The sequence below is a fragment of the Oncorhynchus kisutch genome, linkage group LG26 (assembly GCF_002021735.2).
Source record: "Oncorhynchus kisutch isolate 150728-3 linkage group LG26, Okis_V2, whole genome shotgun sequence".
NCBI classification, from domain to species: Eukaryota; Metazoa; Chordata; class Actinopteri; order Salmoniformes; family Salmonidae; genus Oncorhynchus; species Oncorhynchus kisutch.
Window position 1 is genome coordinate 50018997 of NC_034199.2, and position 19316 is coordinate 50038312.

At 48.7% G+C, this 19316-nt stretch overlaps 1 protein-coding gene across 3 annotated transcripts in view; it reads left to right on the top strand.

Moving 5' to 3' along the window:
- LOC109870778 (ras-associated and pleckstrin homology domains-containing protein 1) overlaps nt 1–18341 on the top strand; it is a 172601-nt gene extending 154260 nt beyond the window's left edge. For all 3 annotated transcript variants that reach the window (XM_031805711.1, XM_031805712.1, XM_031805713.1), the window contains 4 exons: nt 4462–4560; nt 6543–6663; nt 7300–7433; nt 13911–18341. In XM_031805711.1, coding sequence (XP_031661571.1) covers nt 4462–4560; nt 6543–6663; nt 7300–7433; nt 13911–16181 — 2625 coding nt within the window. In that variant the 3' untranslated portion in view covers nt 16182–18341. The remainder of the gene's footprint in view (nt 1–4461; nt 4561–6542; nt 6664–7299; nt 7434–13910) is intronic.
- The last annotated feature ends 975 nt before the right edge of the window (nt 18342–19316 follow it).

Below are 19316 nucleotides of genomic sequence, written 5' to 3' on the forward strand. Positions count from 1 at the left end.
CTACTACTACCACTAAAACTACTACCACTAAAACTACTAATCAAATCAAATCAAATCAAATTTATTTATATAGCCCTTCGTACATCAGCTGATATCTCAAAGTGCTGTACAGAAACCCAGCCTAAAACCCCAAACAGCAAGCAATGCAGGTGGAGAAGCACGGTGGCTAGGAAAAACTCCCTAGAAAGGCCAATACCTAGGAAGAAACCTAGAGAGGAACCAGGCTATGTGGGGTGGCCAGTCCTCTTCTGGCTGTGCCGGGTGGAGATTATAACAGAACATGGTCAAGATGTTCAATGTTCATAAATGACCAGCATGGTCGAATAATAATAAGGCAGAACAGTTGAAACTAGAGCAGCAGCACAGTCAGGTGGAAGTTGAAACTGGAGCAGCAGCATGGCCAGGTAGACTGGGGACAGCAAGGAGTCATCATGTCAGGTAGTCCTGGGGCATGGTCCTAGGGCTCAGGTCAGTTGAAACTGGAACAGCAGCATGGCCAGGTGGACTGGGGACAGCAAGGAGTCATCATGTCAGGTAGTCCTGGGGCATGGTCCTAGGGCTCAGGTCCTCCGAGAGAGAGAAAGAAAGAGAGAAGGAGAGAATTAGAGAACGCACACTTAGATTCACACAGGACACCGAATAGGACAGGAGAAGTACTCCAGATATAACAAACTGACCCCAGCCCCCCGACACATAAACTACTGCAGCATAAATACTGGAGGCTGAGACAGGAGGGGTCAGGAGACACTGTGGCCCCATCCGAGGACACCCCCGGACAGGGCCAAACAGGAAGGATATAACCCCACCCACTTTGCCAAAGCACAGCCCCCACACCACTACTACTACTACCACTAAAACTACCACTACTACCACTAAAACTACTACCACTAAAAACTACTACCACTAAAACTACTACTACCACTAAAACTACTACTACTACTACCACTAAAACTACTACCACGTAAAACTACTTACCACTAAATCTACTACCACTAAAGACTACTAACCACTAAAACTGCTACTACTACCACTAAAACTACCACTACTACCACTAAAACTACCACTAAAACTACCACGTACTACCACTAAAACTCCACTAAAACTACCACTAAAACTACACTAAAACTACCACTACTAACCACTAAAACTACCACTACTACCACTAAAACTACCACTACTACCACTTAAACTACCACTAAAACTACCACTACTACCACTAAAACTACCACTACTACCACTAAAACTACCACTACTACCCACTAAAACTACCACTAAAACTACCACTAAAACTACCACTACTACCACTAAAACTACCACTACTACCACTAAAACTACCACTAAAACTACCACTAAAACTACCACTAACTACCACTAAAACTACCAACTACCTTACCACTAAAACTACCACTACTACCACTAAAACTACCACTAAAACTACCACTAAAACTACCACTAAAAACTACCACTAAAACTACCACTACTACCACTAAAACTACCACTACTACCACTAAAACTACCACTAAAACTACCACTAAACTACCACTAAAACTACCACTAAAACTACCACTAACTACCACTAAAACTACCACTAAAACTACCACTAAAACTACCACTAAAACTACCACTAAAACTACCACTAAAACTACCACTACTACCACTAAAACTACCACTAAAACTACCACTAAAACTACCACTAAAAACTACCACTACTACCACTAAACTACCACTACTACCACTAAAACTACCACTAAAACTACCACTAAAACTACCACTAAAACATACCACTACTACCACTAAAACTACCACTACTACCACTAAAACTACCACTACTACCACTAAAACTACCACTACTACCACTAAAACTACCACTACTACCACTAAAACTACCACTACTACCACTAAAACTACCACTACTACCACTAAACTACCACTAAACTACCACTACTACCACTAAAACACCACTACTACCACTAAAACTACCACTACTACCACTAAAACTACCACTACTACCACTAAAACTACCACTACTACCACTTAAACTACCACTACTACCACTAAAACTACCACTACTACCACTAAAACTACCACTACTACCACTAAAACTACCACTACTACCACTAAAACTACTACCACTAAAACTACCACTACTACCACTACTACCACTAAAACTAACCACTACTACCACTAAAACTACCACTACTACCACTAAAACTACCACTACTACCACTAAACTACGAGAGGAGAGAGACGGGGGAGAAACGGAAGGAGAGGAGAGAGACGGAAGGAGAGGAGAGAGACGGAGGGAGAGGAGAGAGACGGAGGGAGAGGAGAGAGACGGAGGGAGACGGAGGGAGAGGAGAGAGACGGAGGGAGAGGAGGGAGACGGAGGGAGAGGAGAGAGACGGAGGGAGAGGAGAGAGACGGAGGGAGAGGAGAGGAGAGAGACGAGAACCTTCTCATAATCCAGTGAACCACCATGTTTCTCTTGTCAGGACTCTTTCATATAAAAGAGTCCGACTCTAAAGCCATGTCAATTATGAACCAAATATTTATCTTCCGTTTCCTCAGGAAAGCAACCTAGTAAACAGAGAAGGTTTCTATTCTGGTCTGATGGTAATGTTTCCATGTAATCCCTGATGGGAGTAACTGGGTACAGTAGAGGGATTGAGGATGTTGAATCGCTGCCCTCAGTCTTCCTGTCAGAGGAGACCGTATCCAGTGGGCACACTGCCATCTAGTGGACAGTGTATAAACCTAGTAGAGAGGCTATATGGAGAGGCTATATACAGTGTATAAACCTAGTAGAGAGGCTATATACAGTAGAGGCTATATACAGTAGAGGCTATATACAGTAGAGGCTATATACAGTAGAGGCTATATACAGTGTATAAACCTAGTAGAGAGGCTATATGTAGAGGCTATATACAGTGTATAAACCTAGTAGAGAGGCTATATACAGTAGAGGCTATATACAGTAGAGGCTATATACAGTGTATAAACCTAGTAGAGAGGCTATATGGAGAGGCTATATACAGTGTATAAACCTAGTAGAGAGGCTATATACAGTCTGCCATCTAGTGGACAGTGTATAAACCTAGTAGAGAGGCTATATACAGTCTGCCATCTAGTGGACAGTGTATAAACCTCCTGAGAAATCTGTATAGCCTCAAATCAAATCAAAGTTTATCTGTCACGTGCTCTGAATACAACAGGTGTAGTAGACCTTACAGTGAAATGCTGAATACAACAGGTGTAGTAGACCTCACAGTGAAATGCTGAATACAACAGGTGTAGTAGACCTTACAGTGAAATGCTGAATACAACAGGTGTAGTAGACCTCACAGTGAAATGCTGAATACAACAGGTGTTGTAGACCTTACAGTGAAATGCTGAATACAACAGGTGTAGTAGACCTTACAGTGAAATGCTGAATACAACAGGTGTAGTAGACCTCACAGTGAAATGCTGAATACAACAGGTGTAGTAGACCTCACAGTGAAATGCTGAATACAACAGGTGTAGTAGACCTTACAGTGTAATGCTGAATACAACAGGTGTAGGTAGACCTCACAGTGAAATGCTGAATACAACAGGTGTAGTAGACCTCACAGTGAAATGCTGAATACAACAGGTGTAGTAGACCTTACAGTGAAATGCTGAATACAACAGGTGTAGTAGACCTTACAGTGAAATGCTGAATACAACAGGTGTAGTATACCTTACAGTGAAATGCTGAATACAACAGGTGTAGTAGACCTTACAGTGAAATGCTGAATACAACAGGTGTAGTAGACCTTACAGTGAAATGCTGAATACAACAGGTGTAGTAGACCTCACAGTGAAATGCTGAATACAACAGGTGTAATAGACCTTACAGTGAAATGCTGAATACAACAGGTGTAATAGACCTTACAGTGAAATGCTGAATACAACAGGTGTAATAGACCTTACAGTGAAATGCTGAATACAACAGGTGTAGTAGACCTTACAGTGAAATGCTGAATACAACAGGTGTAGTAGACCTTACAGTGAAATGCTGAATACAACAGGTGTAGTAGACCTTCAAGTGAAATGCTGAATACAACAGGTGTAGTAGACTTACTTACTTATTGTTCACCTAATACCTATTTTGCACTATTGGTTAGAGCCTGTACAGTAGCGAGGCTATATACAGTAGAGGGGATATATACAGTAGAGGGGATATATACAGTAGAGGGGCTATATACAGTAGAGGGGCTATATACAGTAGAGGGGCTATATACAGTAGAGGGGATATATACAGTAGAGGCTCTATACAGGCACCGGTTAATCGGGCTGGGGTTTTAGCCCAGAACTGAAACCGTGCATCATTTTGTCCGCAGAATCTGTCTGAGAGATTATAGCTCAAAATAAGAGAGAAATCCCAGCATGCTATTATTGATGAGGTCGTTAATATATCCCATTGTCTCCCTGTCTGTTCAGCATCCTCAGATCCAGAAGAAATCCCAGTACATCAAGTACCTGTGTTGTGATGATGTCAGAACCCTACACCAGTGGATCAATGGGATACGCATCGCCAAGGTAATGTTACGTTACCTCAGCAACAACTTAACGTAAGAGAGTACTGTAAAGCAGAGCCATGGTATGGGTTCTCACAGAACATCTTGTACAGAATACCTCATTGGCCAAACTCAAAGTATTTGGCTCTGATGAAAAGATGTGGGAACATCTGACAAAGCTGGGGTATGTTCACTAGGAACCGAACAGAAGCAAGCGGAACGAAACAGGGAGGGACCTACCTGAATGTGTTCAATAGAAACTCTTGTTCTCTTGTTGCAAAACGTTTTATGGAGTAAAGCGTTTCTATTGCAAACCATTTTGCTGAGGAAACCGACTAATGAGTCTGACCGACTAATCAATACACCTGACCGGCTAATGAATACACCTGACCGACTAATGAATACACCTGACCGGCTAATGAATACACCTGACCGGCTAATGAATACACCTGACCGGCTAATGAATACACCTGACCGGCTAATGAATACACCTGACCGACTAATGAATACACCTGACCGGCTAATGAATACACCTGACCGACTAATGAATACACCTGACCACCTGACCGGCTAATGAATACACCTGCCCGGCTAATGAATACACCTGACCGGCTAATGAATACACCTGACCGGCTAATGAATACACCTGACCACCTGACCGGCTAATGAATACACCTGACCGGCTAATGAATACACCTGACCGACTAATCAATACACCTGACCGGCTAATCAATACACCTGACCGGCTAATGAATACACCTGACCGACTAATGAATACACCTGACCGACTAATGAATACACCTGACCGACTAATGAATACACCTGACCGACTAATGAATACACCTGACCGGCTAATGAATACACCTGACCGGCTAATGAATACACCTGACCGGCTAATGAATACACCTGACCGGCTAATGAATACACCTGCCCGGCTAATGAATACACCTGACCGGCTAATGAATACACCTGACCGGCTAATGAATACACCTGACCACCTGACCGGCTAATGAATACACCTGACCGACTAATGAATACACCTGACCGGCTAATCAATACACCTGCCCGGCTAATGAATACACCTGCCCGGCTAATGAATACACCTGCCCGGCTAATGAATACACCTGACCGGCTAATGAATACACCTGACCGGCTAATCAATACACCTGACCGGCTAATCAATACACCTGACCGGCTAATGAATACACCTGACCGACTAATGAATACACCTGACCGACTAATGAATACACCTGACCGACTAATGAATACACCTGACCGACTAATCAATGCACCTGACCGGCTAATCAATACACCTGACCGGCTAATCAATACACCTGACCGGCTAATGAATACACCTGACCGGCTAATGAATACACCTGACCGACTAATGAATACACCTGACCGGCTAATGAATACACCTGACCGGCTAATGAATACACCTGACCGACTAATGAATACACCTGACCGACTAATGAATACACCTGACCGACTAATGAATACACCTGACCGGCTAATGAATACACCTGACCACCTGACCGGCTAATGAATACACCTGCCCGACTAATGAATACACCTGACCGACTAATGAATACACCTGACCGGCTAATGAATACACCTGACCGGCTAATGAATACACCTGACCGGCTAATGAATACACCTGACCGACTAATCAATACACCTGACCGGCTAATGAATACACCTGACCACCTGACCGGCTAATGAATACACCTGACCGACTAATGAATACACCTGACCGACTAATGAATACACCTGACCGGCTAATGAATACACCTGACCGACTAATGAATACACCTGACCGACTAATGAATACACCTGACCGGCTAATGAATACACCTGACCGACTAATGAATACACCTGACCACCTGACCGGCTAATGAATACACCTGACCGACTAATCAATACACCTGCCCGGCTAATGAATATACCTGCCCGACTAATCAAAACACTCATGTTGTCTGTTGACCTATGTGTCTTTGTCTCCAGTATGGGAAGACCCTGTATGTGAACTACCAGGAGGCTATGAAGAGGACTGAGGCAGCCTATGACTGGTCTTCTCTCTCTAGCTCCTCTATCAAGTCTGGATCCAGCTCCTCCAGCCTGCCTGGTGAGTGGTGGTGGACAGACACAACAACACACAAGTATAGCAGGGCTGAGGTCGATTCTTATCTCAATTCAGTCATTTCAGGAAGTACAATTTCATGAATTTCAGTTTTCTTCCTGAAATGACTGAATTAGAATTGATTAGACACTAACCCGGCAGCAGTTACCCACTGACTTCGCAGTATGTATAAGATTTCTACTTGCTCTAATTCTCATTTCTCTGTCTCCCTCTCCTCCGTCCGTCCCTCCCTCCCTCCCTCCCTCCCTCCCTCCCTCCCTCCCTCCCTCCCTCCCTCCCTCCCTCCCTCCCTCCCTCCCTCCCTCCCTCCCTTTCTCCCTCTCCCCTCCCTTTCTCCCTCTCCTCTCCCTCCCTTCCTTCCTTCCTTCCTCCCTCCTACCTCTCTCCCCCTCTTTCCTCTCTCCCTCCCTCTTTCCTCTCTCCCCCTCTTTCCTCTCTCCCTCCCTCTTTCCTCTCTCCCACCCTCTTTCCTCTGTCCCTCCCTCTTTCCTCTCTCCCTCCCTCTTTCCTCTGTCCCTCCCTCTTTCCTCTGTCCCTCCCTCTTTCCTCTGTCCCTCCCTCTTTCCTCTGTCCCTCCCTCTTTCCTCTCTCCCTCCCTCTTTCCTCTCTCTCTCCCTCCAGAGTCCCAGTCTACCCACTACAGTAGTGATAGTGGTGTTGCTGTTTCAGAGAACAACCTGTCAGGCCACAGCCGCTCTCAGAGCCAGGTCAGCTCCATCTTCTCCGAGGCCTGGAAGAGAGGCACCCAGGATGAGGTACCGCCTCCTCCTGTACTGACACCCTCACCTTACCCTGTCACCTGTCTCTATTGACCTGCCTCAGTATTCCTCACATGTCACCTGTCTCTATTGACCTGCCTCAGTATTCCCCACCTGTCACCTGTCTCTATTGACCTGCCTCAGTATTCCTTACCTGTCATCTGTCTCTATTGACCTGCCTCAGTATTCCTCACCTGTCTCTATTGACCTGCCTCAGTATTCCTCACCTGTCATCTGTCTCTATTAACCTGCCTCAGTATTCGTCACCTGTCTCTATTGACCTGCCTCAGTATTCCCCACCTGTCACCTGTCTCTATTGACCTGCCTCAGTATTCCTCACCTGTCACCTGTCTCTATTAACCTGCCTCAGTATTCCTCACCTGTCACCTGTCTCTATTAACCTGCCTCAGTATTCCTCACCTGTCACCTGTCTCTATTGACCTGCCTCAGTATTCCTCACCTGTCACCTGTCTCTATTGACCTGCCTCAGTATTCCTCACCTGTCACCTGTCTCTATTAACCTGCCTCAGTATTTCTCACCTGTCTCTATTGACCTGCCTCAGTATTCCTCACCTGTCACCTGTCTCTATTGACATTCCTCACCTGTCACCTGTCTCTATTGACCTGCCTCAGTATTCCTCACCTGTCACCTGTCTCTATTAACCTGCCTCAGTATTCCTCACCTGTCTCTATTGACCTGCCTCAGTATTCCTCACCTGTCTCTATTGACCTGCCTCAGTTTTCCTCACCTGTCACCTGTCTCTATTGACCTGCCTCAGTATTCCTCACCTGTCTCTATTGACCTGCCTCAGTATTCCCCACCTGTCACCTGTCTCTATTGACCTGCCTCAGTATTCCTCACCTGTCACCTGTCTCTATTGACCTGCCTCAGTATTCCCCCACCTGTCACCTGTCTCTATTGACCTGCCTCAGTATTCCTCACCTGTCACCTGTCTCTATTGACCTGCCTCAGTATTCCTCACCTGTCACCTGTCTCTATTAACCTGCCTCAGTATTTCTCACCTGTCTCTATTGACCTGCCTCAGTATTCCTCACCTGTCACCTGTCTCTATTGACATTCCTCACCTGTCACCTGTCTCTATTGACCTGCCTCAGTATTCCTCACCTGTCACCTGTCTCTATTAACCTGCCTCAGTATTCCTCACCTGTCTCTATTGACCTGCCTCAGTATTCCTCACCTGTCTCTATTGACCTGCCTCAGTTTTCCTCACCTGTCACCTGTCTCTATTGACCTGCCTCAGTATTCCTCACCTGTCTCTATTGACCTGCCTCAGTATTCCCCACCTGTCACCTGTCTCTATTGACCTGCCTCAGTATTCCTCACCTGTCACCTGTCTCTATTGACCTGCCTCAGTATTCCCCACCTGTCACCTGTCTCTATTGACCTGCCTCAGTATTCCTCACCTGTCACCTGTCTCTATTGACCTGCCTCAGTATTCCTCACCTGTCACCTGTCTCTATTGACCTGCCTCAGTATTCCTCACCTGTCACCTGTCTCTATTGACCTGCCTCAGTATTCCTCACCTGTCACCTGTCTCTATTGACCTGCCTCAGTATTCCTCACCTGTCACCTGTCTCTATTGACCTGCCCCAGTATTCCTCTCCTGTCACCTGTCTCTATTGACCTGCCTCAATATTCCTCACCTGTCACCTGTCTCTATTGACCTGCCTCAGTATTCCTCACCTGTCACCTGTCTCTATTGACCTGCCTCAGTATTCCTCACCTGTCACCTGTCTCTATTGACCTGCCTCAGTATTCCTCACCTGTCACCTGTCTCTATTGACCTGCCTCAGTATTCCTCACCTGTCACCTGTCTCTATTGACCTGCCCCAGTATTCCTCTCCTGTCACCTGTCTCTATTGACCTGCCTCAATATTCCTCACCTGTCACCTGTCTCTATTGACATTCCTCACCTGTCACCTGTCTCTATTAACCTGCCTCAGTATTCCTCACCTGTCACCTGTCTCTATTGACCTGCCTCAGTATTCCTCACCTGTCACCTGTCTCTATTGACCTGCCTCAGTATTCCTCACCTGTCACCTGTCTCTATTAACCTGCCTCAGTATTTCTCACCTGTCTCTATTGACCTGCCTCAGTATTCCTCACCTGTCACCTGTCTCTATTGACATTCCTCACCTGTCACCTGTCTCTATTGACCTGCCTCAGTATTCCTCACCTGTCACCTGTCTCTATTAACCTGCCTCAGTATTCCTCTGTCTCTATTGACCTGCCTCAGTATTCCTCACCTGTCTCTATTGACCTGCCTCAGTTTTCCTCACCTGTCACCTGTCTCTATTGACCTGCCTCAGTATTCCTCACCTGTCTCTATTGACCTGCCTCAGTATTCCCCACCTGTCACCTGTCTCTATTGACCTGCCTCAGTATTCCTCACCTGTCACCTGTCTCTATTGACCTGCCTCAGTATTCCTCACCTGTCACCTGTCTCTATTGACCTGCCTCAGTATTCCTCACCTGTCACCTGTCTCTATTGACCTGCCTCAGTATTCCTCACCTGTCACCTGTCTCTATTGACCTGCCTCAGTATTCCTCACCTGTCACCTGTCTCTATTGACCTGCCTCAGTATTCCTCTCCTGTCACCTGTCTCTATTGACCTGCCTCAATATTCCTCACCTGTCACCTGTCTCTATTGACATTCCTCACCTGTCACCTGTCTCTATTAACCTGCCTCAGTATTCCTCACCTGTCTCTATTAACCTGCCTCAGTATTCCTCACCTGTCACCTGTCTCTATTGACCTGCCTCAGTATTCCTCACCTGTCACCTGTCTCTATTGACCTGCCTCAGTATTCCTCACCTGTCACCTGTCTCTATTAACCTGCCTCAGTATTCCTCACCTGTCACCTGTCTCTATTAACCTGCCTCAGTATTCCTCACCTGTCACCTGTCTCTATTGACCTGCCTCAGTATTCCTCACCTGTCACCTGTCTCTATTAACCTGCCTCAGTATTTCTCACCTGTCTCTATTGACCTGCCTCAGTATTCCTCACCTGTCACCTGTCTCTATTGACATTCCTCACCTGTCACCTGTCTCTATTGACCTGCCTCAGTATTCCTCACCTGTCACCTGTCTCTATTAACCTGCCTCAGTATTCCTCACCTGTCTCTATTGACCTGCCTCAGTATTCCTCACCTGTCTCTATTGACCTGCCTCAGTATTCCTCACCTGTCTCTATTGACCTGCCTCAGTTTTCCTCACCTGTCACCTGTCTCTATTGACCTGCCTCAGTTTTCCTCACCTGTCACCTGTCTCTATTGACCTGCCTCAGTATTCCTCACCTGTCTCTATTGACCTGCCTCAGTATTCCCCACCTGTCACCTGTCTCTATTGACCTGCCTCAGTATTCCTCACCTGTCACCTGTCTCTATTGACCTGCCTCAGTATTCCCCACCTGTCACCTGTCTCTATTGACCTGCCTCAGTATTCCTCACCTGTCACCTGTCTCTATTGACCTGCCTCAGTATTCCTCACCTGTCACCTGTCTCTATTGACCTGCCTCAGTATTCCTCACCTGTCACCTGTCTCTATTGACCTGCCTCAGTATTCCTCACCTGTCACCTGTCTCTATTGACCTGCCTCAATATTCCTCACCTGTCACCTGTCTCTATTGACATTCCTCACCTGTCACCTGTCTCTATTGACCTGCCTCAGTATTCCTCACCTGTCACCTGTCTCTATTGACATTCCTCACCTGTCACCTGTCTCTATTAACCTGCCTCAGTATTCCTCACCTGTCTCTATTAACCTGCCTCAGTATTCCTCACCTGTCACCTGTCTCTATTGACCTGCCTCAGTATTCCTCACCTGTCACCTGTCTCTATTGACCTGCCTCAGTATTCCTCACCTGTCACCTGTCTCTATTAACCTGCCTCAGTATTCCTCACCTGTCACCTGTCTCTATTGACCTGCCTCAGTATTCCTCACCTGTCTCTATTGACCTGCCTCAGTATTCCTCACCTGTCTCTATTGACCTGCCTCAGTATTCCCCACCTGTCACCTGTCTCTATTGACCTGCCTCAGTATTCCCCACCTGTCACCTGTCTCTCTTGACCTGCCTCAGTATTCCTCACCTGTCACCTGTCTTTATTAACCTGCCTCAGTATTCCTCACCTGTCACCTGTTTCTATTGACATTCCTCACCTGTCACCTGTCTCTATTGACCTGCCTCAGTATTCCTCACCTGTCACCTGTCTCTATTGACCTGCCTCAGTATTCCTCACCTGTCTCTATTGACCTGCCCCACCTTACCTCACCTTAGCCCAGTTCTACTCTTGTGTTTCAGAAGCCCAGTTCTCTACTCTTGGTTTTCAGAAGCCCAGTTCTCTACTCTTGTGTTTCAGAAGCCCAGTTCTACTCTTGTGTTTCAGAAGCCCAGTTCTCTACTCTTGGTTTTCAGAAGCCCAGTTCTCTACTCTTGGTTTTCAGAAGCCCAGTTCTCTACTCTTGTGTTTCAGAAGCCCAGTTCTCTACTCTTGTGTTTCAGAAGCCCAGTTCTCTACTCTTGTGTTTCAGAAGCCCAGTTCTCTACTCTTGTGTTTCAGAAGCCCAGTTCTACTCTTGTGTTTCAGAAGCCCAGTTCTCTACTCTTGTGTTTCAGAAGCCCAGTTCTCTACTCTTGTGTTTCAGAAGCCCAGTTCTACTCTTGTGTTTCAGAAGCCCAGTTCTCTACTCTTGGTTTTCAGAAGCCCAGTTCTCTACTCTTGGTTTTCAGAAGCCCAGTTCTCTACTCTTGTGTTTCAGAAGCCCAGTTCTCTACTCTTGGTTTTCAGAAGCCCAGTTCTCTACTCTTGTGTTTCAGAAGCCCATCATGTCTTCCCCTGTGTGACATCATGTTTCCCCTGTGTGGCATCATGTTTTCCCCTGTGTGGCATCATGTTTTCCCCTGTGTGGCATCATGTTTTCCCCTGTGTGGCATCATGTTTTCCCCTGTGTGACATCATGTTTTCCCCTGTGTGGCATCATGTTTTCCCCCGTGTGGCATCATGTTTTCCCCCGTGTGACATCATGTTTTCCCCTGTGTGACATCATGTTTTCCCCCGTGTGGCATCATGTTTTCCCCCGTGTGGCATCATGTTTTCCCCGTGTGGCATCATGTTTTACCCCGTGTGGCATCATGTTTTCCCCCGTGTGGCATCATGTTTTCCCCCGTGTGGCATCATGTTTTCCCCCGTGTGACATCATGTTTTCCCCCGTGTGACATCATGTTTTCCCCCGTGTGGCATCATGTTTTCCCCCGTGTGGCATCATGTTTTCCCCCGTGTGGCATCATGTTTTCCCCCGTGTGGCATCATGTTTTCCCCCGTGTGGCATCATGTTTTCCCCCGTGTGGCATCATGTTTTCCCCCGTGTGGCATCATGTTTTCCCCCGTGTGGCATCATGTTTCCCCCGTGTGACATCATGTTTTCCCCCGTGTGACATCATGTTTTCCCCCGTGTGGCATCATGTTTTCCCCCGTGTGGCATCATGTTTTCCCCCGTGTGGCATCATGTTTTCCCCCGTGTGGCATCATGTTTTCCCCCGTGTGGCATCATGTTTTCCCCCGTGTGGCATCATGTTTTCCCCCGTGTGGCATCATGTTTTCCCCCGTGTGACATCATGTTTTCCCCCGTGTGTCATCATGTTTTCCCACGTGTGACATCATGTTTTCCCCTGTGTGACATCATGTTTTCCCCTGTGTGACATCATGTTTTCCCCTGTGTGACATCATGTTTTCCCCTGTGTGACATCATGTTTTCCCCTGTGTGACATCATGTTTTCCCCTGTGTGTCATCATGTTTTCCCCTGTGTGTCATCATGTTTTCCCCTGTGTGACATCATGTTTCCCCCTGTGTGTCATCATGTTTTCCCCTGTGTGTCATCATGTTTTCCCCTGTGTGACATCATGTTTTCCCCTGTGTGACATCATGTTTTCCCCTGTGTGTCATCATGTTTTCCCCTGTGTGACATCATGTTTTCCCCTGTGTGACATCATGTTTGTTTTCTAGCAGAGTAGTAATGAAATCATTAATACAATATCATCTAACACAGATACATGTCTCTCTCTTTGTCTCTGTCTCACTCTCTGTGTCTCGCTCTCTCTCTCCCCTCTCTGTCTCTCGCTCTCTGTGTCTTTCTCGCTCTCTCATCTGTCTCTCGCTCTCTGTCTCCTCTCTCTCGTCTCTCTCTCTCTGTCTCTCGCTCTGTATCTTTCTCGCTCTCTCATCTCTGTCTCCTCTCTCTCGTCTCTCTCTCTCGTCTCGCTGTCTCTCGCTCTGTCTCCTCTCTCTGTCTCACTCTCTGTGTCTCCTCTCTCTCTCGTTCTCTCTCTTTATCTCTCTCTGTCTCGCTCACTCGCTCTCTTTCGTCTCGGTCTTTCTCTCTCTATGTCTGTCTCTCTCGCTCTCTGTCTCGCCCTCTTTCTCTCTCTCTGTCTCTGTCTCTGTCTCTCTCTAGTTGAGGATGGAGTCAGTGAGCAGACCCTATCCCCTGATGCTGCCCTCCATGCACCAGTCAGCCCCCCCATCCCGAACCAGCTACACCAGTGTCTCCCCCGAATCCTCCCACTCTCCCCCCGACCCTCCACCTCCTTCTCCTCCCCCACTTCCCCACCCCCCTCACCAGGCTGCTCCTACCAACTTTGTCAAGTACAGCACCATCGCCCGCCTGCAGGGTGGCGCCAACCAGGCTGCCAATCATTACAGTGCCCAACCAATGGGCCAGCAGCAAGGCCCTCCGGCCCCGCCCCTCCAGTCTGTCAAACCCAACTACAACACGCTCCCATTGGCTCCCACTAACTACAACACCATGCCATTGGCTCCGAGCAACCCTCCTCCTCCTCCCCCTTGCTCCATGCCTGCTCCAGGCTCTGCCATGGCCTCTCTGAGGTTCAGCCTCCCCAGCTCTGTTCCTCAGTTCATCCCCCCTCCTCCCCCCCAGGCCCAAACACTGCCCCCCCCTCCTCCCCCAGAAGAGGACCACCAGTGCCCCCCTCTCAGTAACACTGGGTTGCAGCAGTTCCTGGCCCAAAAATTCCCCAATATGAACTATGATTTCTCTGAGCTGGATGGCCAACCTGAGTCCCCTCCTCCTCCTCCTCCCCCTCCTGCCCTCTCCCCCCTGTCCCCCATACTGCCACCCCCCACACCTCCCAAAACCTTCTCTGGTGTCTTCCCGCCCCAGACCGCTCCTAAGACCTTTGGTCCAGGGATCCCCCTGTCCCCAGTGTCGCCCTACCCTCCTTCTGGTCCAATGAAAAAGCAGCAAAGCTTCTCTACAGGCCATTCGCCCAATCAGCCACCTTCCACGATGCCCAAACAGCACATCTTCTCCTCTAAAACCCTCCCTCTGTCCGCCCCCATCTCCCCCACTCCCTCCCTGGCCAAACAGATAGTCAACCAGTTCCCAGGAGCCCCCCTGCCCCCACAGTCCCCCCCGGCGGTCAAGGCTAAACCAAGATGGCAGCCAGGGGGTCAGATCCCGCCTCAGTCCCCTGAATTCCCCCTTCCTCCTCCTCTCCCTCCTTCTGAGATGTGCTCCCCCATTAAGAAGTCTCCCTCCACCTCATCAACCGGCTCCTTCGGGAAGAGGGGGCCTCCTCCCACTCCCCAGCGTGCCTCCTCCATCAAGTCTAACTCCTCAGGGGAGTACCAGGAAGAGGCCCAGGTCCAGAGGCAGCCTAAGAAAGTGGAGTCTCTGGTCAGTAAGTTTGCCCAGCCTGGCCTCGGCTCCTGCAACTCCTCCACCGCCACCTTCTCTGGATCTCCTGCTAAAGATTTGGGGTCTCCTGCTCTTCCTGCTCCTCCTAAACCAGGCAAGCTGAACCTGTCAGCTCTCCCTCTAGTCCTCCAGGGTCTACAGACAGGGCAGCACCGCCAGCCCAGTGAAGAGTTCCCCTCTCTTCCTCAGTACCGCCAGCCTAGTGAAGACTTCCCCTCTCTTCCTCAGTACCGCCAGCCTAGTGAAGACTTCCCCTCTCTTCCTCAGTACCGCCAGCCTAGTGAAGACTTCCCCTCTCCTCCTCAATACCGCCAGCCCAGTGAAGACTTCCCCTCTCCTCCTCAGTACCGCCAGCCCAGTGAAGAGTTCCCCCCTCCTCCTCAGTACCGCCAGCCTAGTGAAGACTTCCCCCCTCCTCCTCCCGACTCTGAGCTGCTCCCCCCGCCCCCCCTCCTCTCTGAGCTCCACCCGGGGGCCCCCAGGGTCGCAGTCGTCAACCCCCAGCCGCAGGCCACGCCCATCTCCCACCCCGTCAGCCAATCATCATGGAAGACCCAGTCACTCAAGAAGACTCCGCCTCTGACACTGCACAGGCTGTCCCGGAGTCACACGGTCCAGGAGCCCTTACCTCTGTCCCCCCCATACCAGCACCAGCATACCGCCCCAGCCTCCTTTGCCTGTCCCCTGCCCCCCACCTCCCCCGGGGTACCTAAGGGGGGCGGTACCCTCTCCTCGGTCCAACCAAACTTCCTGGAGGACCTGAACCGGACCTTGAAGAGGAAGTCCATCTCACGTCACGGCTCCCTCACGCGGCACGGTTCCTCCCGGCTGGAACCGGTCTCCATGGACGACATGGCCCTGCCTCCTCCACCCCCTCCGGACCAACATAGGGGGGGGCAGGGCGGGGGCCACGGGTACATGTCCTCAGGCTATGCAACGTTACGGCGGGGGCCGCGCCCTGCCCCGCCCAAACGGGATGAAAGCACCAAACTGACGGGTGAGTGGTAGCTAGGGGGAAGAGGAGGACTTGGGCCGAGCTGCCCAGGCTATGGGACCCATCAAGGTCCCAGTCTACAGACTATGGGACCCATCAAGGCTACAGGCTACAGGCTATGGGACCCATCAAGGTCCCAGTCTACAGACTATGGACCCATCAAGGTCCCAGTCTACAGACTGACTAAAGACTATGGACCCATCAAGGCTACAGGCTACAGGCTATGGGACCCATCAAGGTCCCAGTCTACAGACTATGGACCCATCAAGGTCCCAGTCTACAGACTGACTATAAGCTATGGACCCATCAAGGTCCCAGTCTACAGACTGACTACAGCCTATGGACCCATCAAGGTCCCAGTCTACAGACTGACTAAAGACTATGGACCCATCAAGGCTACAGTCTACAGGCTATGGGACCCATCAACGTCCCAGTCTACAGACTGACTACAGCCTATGGACCCATCAAGGTCCCAGTTTACAGACTATATGGACCCATCAAGACTACAGCCTATGGACCTATCAAGGTCCCAGTCTACAGACTATATGAACCCATCAAGGCTACAGTCTACAGGCTATATGGACCCATCAAGGCTACAGTCTACAGGCTATATGGACCCATCAAGGCTACAGTCTACAGACTGACTACAGACTATGGACCCATCAAGGTCCCAGTCTACAGACTGACTACAGCCTATGGACCCATCTAGAGCACAGTCTACAGCCAATGGACCCATCTAGAGCACTGTCTACAGACTATGGACCCATCAAGGTCCCAGTCTACAGACTGACTACAGCCTATGGACCCATCAAGGTCCCAGTCTACAGACTGACTACAGCCTATGGACCCATCAAGGTCCCAGTCTACAGACTGACTAAAGACTATGGACCCATCAAGGTCCCAGTCTACAGACTGACTACAGCCTATGGACCCATCAAGGTCCCAGTCTACAGACTGACTACAGCCTATGGACCCATCAAGGTCCCAGTCTACAGACTGACTACAGCCTATGGACCCATCAAGGTCCCAGTCTACAGACTGACTACAGCCTATGGACATATCTAGAGCACAGTCTACAGACTATATGGACCCTACAGGCTGCTCTCCCTACAAACCAAACGGACCCGAAACGTTCTTATTATACAATAAGAAACGTTCATTATGGCGTGCACTAATGAATACGACCCAGAACTCGGCCTGTCTCCCCTCCTCTCCTCTCCCCTCCTCTCCTCTCCCCTCCTTTCCTCTCCCCTCCTTTCCTCTCCCCTCCTCTCGTCTCGTCTCCCCTCCTCTCGTCTCCCCTCCTCTCGTCTCCTCTCCCCTCCTCTCGTCTCCTCTCCCCTCCTCTCGTCTCCTCTCCTCTCCTCTCGTCTCGTCTCGTCTCCTCTCGTCTCCTCTCGTCTCCCCTCCTCTCGTCTCCCCTCCTCTCGTCTCCCCTCCTCTCGTCTCCTCTCGTCTCGTCTCCTCTCCTCTCGTCTCCCCTCCTCTCCTCTCGTCTCCTCTCCCCTCCTCTCGTCTCCCCTCCTCTCGTCTCCTCTCGTCTCCTCTCGTCTCCCCTCGTCTTGTCTCGTCTCCTCTCCTCTCGTCTCCTCTCCTCTCGTCTCGTCTCCTCTCGTCTCGTCTCCTCTCCTCTCGTCTCCCCTCCTCTCGTCTCCCCTCCTCTCCCCTCCTCTCGTCTCCTCTCTTCTCGTCTCCTCTCGTGCCACACAGACAGGACTGAGCTGGATGAAGAACCTGTTCCTTGTAAATCCCAGATTGTTATTCCATCCTTTTGCCTACATTATAATAACTCTGTGAAAAGAGAAAGCAAGTTAAACCACCTATCAAGCTTTTCCACATGTTTGTGCCGCTTTGCATTGAAATATAACAAAAAAATAAACAAGAATTCAGCTGCAATATAAACAGGTACTGCATGGACATGTTGTTACCTTAGCAACTGTTTGGGGTTTGGGAGGGATGTATAGACGTGTCATACAGTCAGTAGTATTCACCGCCTTGGATTTATGCATGTTGTTTTTGCGTTACAGACTGGGATTGAAATTTAATTCATTGTGATTTTTTTTGTGTTTTTTTGTAATTGATTTACACAATACTCTGTCAAACGGGAAAAATTATAATCTTTAATTTTTTATTTTTTGTTGTTAATTCAAAATAAAACACTGTTCTTTAGATAAGTATTCACCCACCTGAGTCAATACACGTTAGAAAAACATGTCAGCGATTACTGCTGGGTGTCTTCATGGGTGAGTCTCTAAGAGTCATTACAGCTGTGAGTCTTCATGGGTGAGTCTCTAAGAGTCATTACAGCTGTGAGTCTTCATGGGTGAGTCTCTAAGAGTCATTACAGCTGTGAGTCTTCATGGGTGAGTCTCTAAGAGTCATTATAGCTGTGAGTCTTCATGGGTGAGTCTCTAAGAGTCATTACAGCTGTGAGTCTTCATGGGTGAGTCTCTAAGAGTCATTACAGCTGGGTGTCTTCATGGGTGAGTCTCTAAGAGTCATTACAGCTGTGAGTCTTCATGGGTGAGTCTCTAAGAGTCATTACAGCTGTGAGTCTTCATGGGTGAGTCTCTAAGAGTCATTATAGCTGTGAGTCTTCATGGGTGAGTCTCTAAGAGTCATTACAGCTGTGAGTCTTCATGGGTGAGTCTCTAAGAGTCATTACAGCTGTGAGTCTTCATGGGTGAGTCTCTAAGAGTCATTACAGATGTGAGTCTTCATGGGTGAGTCTCTAAGAGTCATTATAGCTGTGAGTCTTCATGGGTGAGTCTCTAAGAGTCATTACAGCTGTGAGTCTTCATGGGTGAGTCTCTAAGAGTCATTACAGCTGGGTGTCTTCATGGGTGAGTCTCTAAGAGTCATTACAGCTGTGAGTCTTCATGGGTAAGTCTCTAAGAGTCATTACAGCTGTGAGTCTTCATGGGTGAGTCTCTAAGAGTCATTATAGCTGTGAGTCTTCATGGGTGAGTCTCTAAGAGTCATTACAGCTGTGAGTCTTCATGGGTGAGTCTCTAAGAGTCATTACAGCTGTGAGTCTTCATGGGTGAGTCTCTAAGAGTCATTACAGCTGGGTGTCTTCATGGGTGAGTCTCTAAGAGTCATTACAGCTGTGAGTCTTCATGGGTGAGTCTCTAAGAGTCATTACAGCT